Source organism: Montipora foliosa, chromosome 11, assembly GCF_036669935.1.
Source record: "Montipora foliosa isolate CH-2021 chromosome 11, ASM3666993v2, whole genome shotgun sequence".
NCBI classification, from domain to species: Eukaryota; Metazoa; Cnidaria; class Anthozoa; order Scleractinia; family Acroporidae; genus Montipora; species Montipora foliosa.
This window is the reverse complement of record NC_090879.1, coordinates 21,671,764-21,678,039: the sequence shown is the minus strand read 5'-3', so window position 1 is coordinate 21,678,039 and position 6,276 is coordinate 21,671,764. Positions and strand designations below refer to the sequence as shown.

At 38.3% G+C, this 6,276-nt stretch overlaps 2 protein-coding genes across 2 annotated transcripts; one reads left to right on the top strand and one right to left on the bottom strand.

Moving 5' to 3' along the window:
• Positions 1-1,555: 1,555 nt before the first annotated feature.
• On the top strand, positions 1,556-3,143 carry LOC137975951 (uncharacterized). The gene has a single exon (XM_068823168.1). It carries the CDS (start codon positions 1,571-1,573, stop codon positions 2,477-2,479), a length of 909 nt encoding a protein of 302 aa, XP_068679269.1. The 5' UTR covers positions 1,556-1,570; the 3' UTR covers positions 2,480-3,143.
• Positions 3,144-3,277: 134 nt separating this feature from the next.
• On the bottom strand, positions 3,278-5,885 carry LOC137975952 (failed axon connections homolog). Its single transcript, XM_068823169.1, has 2 exons — positions 5,385-5,885; positions 3,278-4,718 (listed from the first exon to the last, which is right to left on the bottom strand). The coding sequence occupies exons 1-2, from the start codon at positions 5,840-5,842 to the stop codon at positions 4,295-4,297; spliced, it is 882 nt and encodes a 293-aa protein (XP_068679270.1). The 5' UTR covers positions 5,843-5,885; the 3' UTR covers positions 3,278-4,294.
• Between the last annotated feature and the right edge of the window lie 391 nt (positions 5,886-6,276).

The window sequence follows — 6,276 nt, the reverse complement described above, 5'->3', positions numbered from 1 at the left end:
TATTTTGATGGATTGCACGGCCGTGCTCTGTAGTTTTATAGTTCCGATATCTGGCTTTGAAAGGTAAGTTTCCTCATTTAGAATTATCCTTGGGATTTTGCCTTGAGGTTCCGTGGTTTGTTGACTGGAAAATGTTATTGTTATTCAAAACTTCTCACACAATGCAGATACACGCTCCTCTACTGAAGGTCTACTGTGTCACGGCTATCTAGTTCATTTTGTTAATATTGCCAATTACGCGGTCCCTGTCAATAAAGTCAGTCAGGGAATAACAAAGGTCTCCCCTCCTGGGTGGGGGTTTTAATAGTCAATATGCCCCAGTAGGGTGGGGGTTTGTTAAGATTTGTAATGATGTCAAGTAAAAGTCAAATCCCCACCTTGGCCTGGGGTGGGGGTTCCCTCCTCCCTACACTCCCGCGCTCCTTTTGACCCTTTCTCTCCCCTTCTACGGCCTGCCACGCAGGTTACGGCATCGATAAATATGCAAAGCAAATCCTGAGAAATCTCCCACCCCCACGGGCGAACCATGCCTTCAAATACCATAAAAATCCCCCATATATAATTGATAAGTGCATAATCTGAAGGTCGCCTTTGCTGGTGTCATTGTTTGCATTTTGTCTCATTAACATACGAGTTTGCGGATAGAAGGCATCATGTACACCTCTCAAGTCTCACGGTTTTTAGGGCAATCTCACGGTCTCACGATAAGGCACAAAATCTCAAGGTAAAGAGATTCACTTCTTCCTTGTAAAATTGATTTTCTGGCGCCAATTCTGTAGGGATCTACGGTTCTAAGGCGTATTTGTCAAATTTATTTGTCATATCATATTGGATCGACTTGTTGACAAGACACGGACCTCACATCCATATTTAGAAGACAATGCCAAATAAGGTTATCGTTGCCAGTTTGTAGCAAGATACGTTTCGTCCACTTTGTCAAAATGGCGGAAAAACGATGAATATTCAACGGACGAATCTTTCAAATAACGTTATTTTTCTGTTGCTAGGGTCGCATAATATTTTACACTGATAAACTTAAACGACAACTTTATTTTGATAAACTTGTTTTGATTCTTTTTGACGCCGTCGATAAATCTCCAGGTTTTTGGTCTTTTGGGGTTGAGTGGTCTGCATCATGCTATTCAAAACGTTGACTCCAAAAGGTAAAAGAACGTGTTAAGCTTAGGCTGCGTTCGATTGATCATATTCCGGAATAGGAATACATGGAATAGAAGTTAGAAATCCTTCGTTCTTCACGAGATTTACAACAAAATTGTCAAAAACACCTGCTAAAATGCTATTTTAAACTTATCTTTCATTTATTATCCTTGTTGCCTCAAAACGCCAGACAAACCGTTTTAAATCATCACTCCAAGTATTCTTATTCCGGAATAGGGTCAATCGAACGCGCCCTTAGTCAAATGTTCAATTTTAAGCCTTTCGGCTTTGATAACGAGCCAGTTATTAGCCATCAAAAACTGATAAATTCTTGGGTGGCAAAAAGCGAGATTATCCGGTAAACTGCGCTCAGAGCTTCAGAGATAGCTCATTATTTAATGGACTTTTCAATATGATTATGCTACTGTGTGGCAAGATTGGGGAGAAAGAGGAATGGTTACTAAGCAAGATGGCGGAGGCAAAAACGTTCTATGGTCGTTCATTACCTGCAAATCTTATTGATTATCGATCGTCCGAGTCCAAAAAGCGCCTTTGTCGTTCCTTGCAAGAAGGCAATGCTGTGCCCTACTTATCTCTGTCTTCGTGTTTCAATACTCAAGCCGAACCAGCTTATTGTGGTCTTAGCACTTTATCAATCATTTTGAACTCACTGCGCATCGATCCACAACGCATTTGGAAAACCATTTGGCGATGGTACTCAGAGGATCTTTTAGAATGTTGCCTTAATTTGGAGGAGGTTAAAGTATCTGGTGTGACTCTTGAAGAATTTGTTTGTCTAGCAGAGTGTAATGGAGCCATTGCAAGTCTTGTTAGACCATGTGAATCGGAAAAAGGATTTCAAGAGTTTGTTTATACTTTGAAGCGAGTTTGTACGGGTGGAAAAGAGAAAAAAAACAAAGCCGAGGAAATCGGCGACGAAGATTATGATGAAGAGAACCCCGAAGAATTCTTGGCGGTGTCGTTTTCAAGACCAACTCTTGGTCAGACTGGAGATGGGCATTTTAGTCCTATTGCAGCATTCGACCAAGAAACAAACTCAGCGCTGATGTTTGATACTGCAAGGTTTAAGTATCCACCATATTGGGTTCCTATTGACCTGCTTTTCCAATCAATGTTACCAGTTGATAAATTAACAGGGAAGAGTCGTGGTTACATTGTCTTAAAAGCCAGACATTCATATCAAGGTCGCAAAGTCTGTTGTATTTGGAAAGAGGTTATTTACGATGAGGCTAAAAAAGAAGGCTTGCCTGAGCCATCTCCTACTTATAAAAACAAGCAGTGTTGTGCATGTAGTCAGTAGTCGTAGTCAGTCAACAGATTGTGAGAAGTAAGAGGAACAGATGCTCTTTTCTCCTCATACAGAAATGCATTCAAACATGCACTACACTTGCAGCAGACACTTAGTGGGCACAGACAACAAAATAAGCCATTCTATAACTTGCCCATTTTTGTGAAGGAGTATTGTTGTGGAACCATGAAGTGTAAAATTGATTTCTTTCGTTCATGATTTTAATACACCATAAAATATTGTATACAAACACAATATACTGCAAACAAGGACACGTAAGTAAACAAGAATAAATTTAAAAGGAATTAATTCATATGTGTGGTAACCAAACTAGCAAAGGCTTTTCTCTTGGCCATTGCCACAGTAAAATAAATGGCAGTACAACATTTAGGTTACTACAAGTAAATTAAACCTACTCGGGGATAGGAACAAGCTAATTTCTAATAGTAAGAATCAAAATAGATCTATGGGTCATCTTTGGTAGTGTATCAGCAGAAATCAAGTTTGAATTTTGAGGATGGAGGATTTAATTTTGTAGTCTTTCCTAAAGTATTCTAAGACATAGCTTTGAATTATTTTAAGTAAACAGATTCCCAAATCTTTGATGCAATAAATTGAAATGCAGACTTTCTAAAATTGGTGGGTACTTGTCATCTATAGACAGAATTGAGACTGCAAGAAAATCTTGTATATTAATAATAATAATAATAATAATATTATTATTATTATAGTAGTAATATTATAGTAGCTATTGTATAATAGGGTTTTGGATTTGCCATTGGCTTTTCGCTCTCTTTTTTTTAAAGATAGTTTTAGATACTTTTTGCTTCCAATTCTTACTTTTTAATATTTCTTGGAAAATTCTAGAAATGAAACTGTTATTATTAGTTATAAATAAGACAGTTTTTTTTAATTGTACATAATTCAGTTTTCAAAAACTTCCTTTTATTTTTTTTTATGTAATCTATTTTTAGTTTTACTTAGCAAATAAAGATTATTTTATTTAAAAAATAAAAAATAAAAATAAAAAATAATAATAATAATAATATTATCATTATTATTATTATGTATGCTGGATGCTGTAAATTAGTCCTGAAAAGCCCCCAGGGGAAGACTATTAAATTCACTTTGCTTCACTTCTTTGCAAAATTCAGTGAGACCTTTTTTAAGGAGACAGTTTTTGAGTGGATGTGAAGGTTATTAACCCATTGTCTGCCGCACCACCACCCACTGATGAATAAAATCACATGGTGTAATATCTATTAAATCTCATTCCCAGGGATAAATGGGTGAAGGAACAATAGAGAAGTTTAAGTTCATAGCTAACAACAGACTCTACATAAGTGTTGAATACTGTCACTAGTGAAAAATAAATTACAGTAATATCAGCAAAGGTCTGAACTGAAGTTTGCCAGTACAGTTTGGCAGATCATTTACATAACGTGGGCCTAAAGTTCAACCTTGTAGTATTCCACATGTACTATTATTATACTCTGAACTATTTTAACTTAATGTGTGCGATTATGGAAGTAACTTTCAAACCATCTATGTGACAGTCTGAATGTCATAATTTTTTATCCTAAGTAAAGTTTAGAAGGTAGAACACAATGATTAACTACATCAAAGACCTTTGACAAAGCAAGGAATATACCACAAGTAAGTTGTACATGTACTTGTGGATACCACAAGCATCCACTGGGTTGGAATATGTACTCCAGAACTGACGACAAAATTAGTCCAATCCTTAATAACTATTTTGCATTTTTAGTAAAGACTAAAGTTGTCCTCTCACTTTTCATGGAACTTAAGCACACATGTAAATAACCATTATTTATGCTTAAGCATCAGCTGATCCCAGTCCGGGAAGTATTCCTCTTTAATGTTGTAACAATGTTCTTCCAAATTCTTCAACTCAGAGCGAATCAGTTTAGCCTGAGGACTTCCTGGGACATTCCAAATAAGGACCGAAACTAATGCAAATAAGGCTGCATCTAATAGACAAGGCTTCCTACCCATAACAAATTTTTTCTTTCCCAGTAACTGAGACACAGCTTTCAAGTCTCTCTCTGCAATTTTATAGATGTCTTCACTGGCGTGACGCCCTATTCCATGTGCCCATAGACAACTTTGCATGTATCTTGATGCCCACCAAGACAGGGCATATTTAAGAGGAAAAGGCACTGCACTCAGCAATGGTGACATTACTCTTGTATCTGCAATGTCTGCTACAAAGCTGTGGTAGATCAATGTCCTGTAGAATGAAAACATTGGATCTTTATACTTTGAAAGAAGAGATAAAATTATGGAGGGCAATAATGATGCTGGCAATCATATAACATTAATATAATATTAATTTATTGCAACACTTTTATAAATCATCCTGATTAATTTTTGGAAAATCAAGTGTAGACAATGGTCCATTGGACTCCCCAAACTCCTTCCTCCCTGGATGTGGGAGAATGTTAGGGAGTATACGCTGCCTAACATTGTAAATTTGGACCCACATAATGTGAAAGCATTTTTTTAACCCATTCACATCTAAAGCGGCCCTCAGTGACAAGTAAAATCGTCTGGCGTTAGACAGGGTCAAATCTGTTGATCTCATTCTCAGGAAGGAATGGGTTAAAGATAAGTACTTTGCAAATTATTGCCCTTGGTATGCAAAACAATCCCTAATAGATGGCTTGGAACCGAGCTCTCAGACAAATGCCCAACTGTTCAAATGCTGGATGAAAGATTAAAAGGAGCTTGTGAGAGACCTCCTGTTTGAGTCATCTAACTTGGCTGCGATAATATAAAACATGCAAAAGACAAAAATTTAGGAATTGTCCCTAAAAAGAGGAAAAGCACAACCAACTCTTAGCGGAGAGAGCCCTGGGAACGAGGGCCCATTCTAAATGCAACTAAAACAGCATACCAGTATGTATTTTCTTCGAGGGTCACCAGCATGGTGTGCGAGATCGCTTTCTCCACAGCAGACAAATGATCATCAGGGTCAACACTGAACTCTTCGTTGAGAAAACGGACAATGAAATTAGAATCCGCAATAGATTTTTCATTAAATTCTATCCATGGGACTTTCCCTTTACTAGACATTCTAAAGCCATAATCGCTTTCGTACGGAATCCTGCACATTCGCAAGTACGTTTCCAGCTTGAGAGATGGAGGAGAGACATTCAAGACTCGATTGTTTGGAGGCATCTGATGTAAGAGCACAACTCCATCGCGAGCCGTCTTCTGGGGTTTAGCCCAAAGTCTTAAGAAAAACAAAATACTTTGTACTAAGGTAAGTAAAGCTCCAAAAAGTAACACGGATATTACGAAAAGAAGGGAATAAAATAAATAGCCTTCTTCGACAAGTGGCACTGCAGCCATCGCAGAACCCAAAAATATTTGTACCAATATTCAAAGTGAGGTTCATGCATGACGTAGCCAACGGGAGCTACCGGTTTTAGAGGGGATCCCTCGCGAGCGACATGGACCGTCTAAGGCCCTGTTTACAAGCAGATAGGGTAACCCTTAGCAGAAGGGTTACCCTAGAAGGAGGGTCAAAGATAGCCCGGGTTTGCAAACAAAATTTCCCAGGTAGGGTTACCCTAACACCCGGGACAACTTTGTGTGCTTGGTAACCGCCAGTATCGCAAACACAATGGAAACCGTTAAAAAGTTGCCCCGGGTAGCAGTAGGGTTCCCTCCCTCCTTGTAAACAGCGCCTAAGAATCAGGCAGGCTACCAATCCCCCAATCACAACTGTTGGGTCTTTTTTCAGGTACCGGAAAGCATTGTGTTTTTGGTCAACTTGGGATTAG

Bases quoted from the DNA above. Each gene is read 5' to 3' on its own strand.
- LOC137975951 (XM_068823168.1), top strand. From the start codon at position 1,571: ATGATTATGCTACTGTGTGGCAAGATTGGGGAGAAAGAGGAATGGTTA.
- LOC137975952 (XM_068823169.1), bottom strand. From the start codon at position 5,842: ATGGCTGCAGTGCCACTTGTCGAAGAAGGCTATTTATTTTATTCCCTT. The intron at 4,719-5,384 runs GTATGCTGTTTT...TTCATTCTACAG, and splicing joins CTCGAAGAAAATACATACTG to GACATTGATCTACCACAGCT.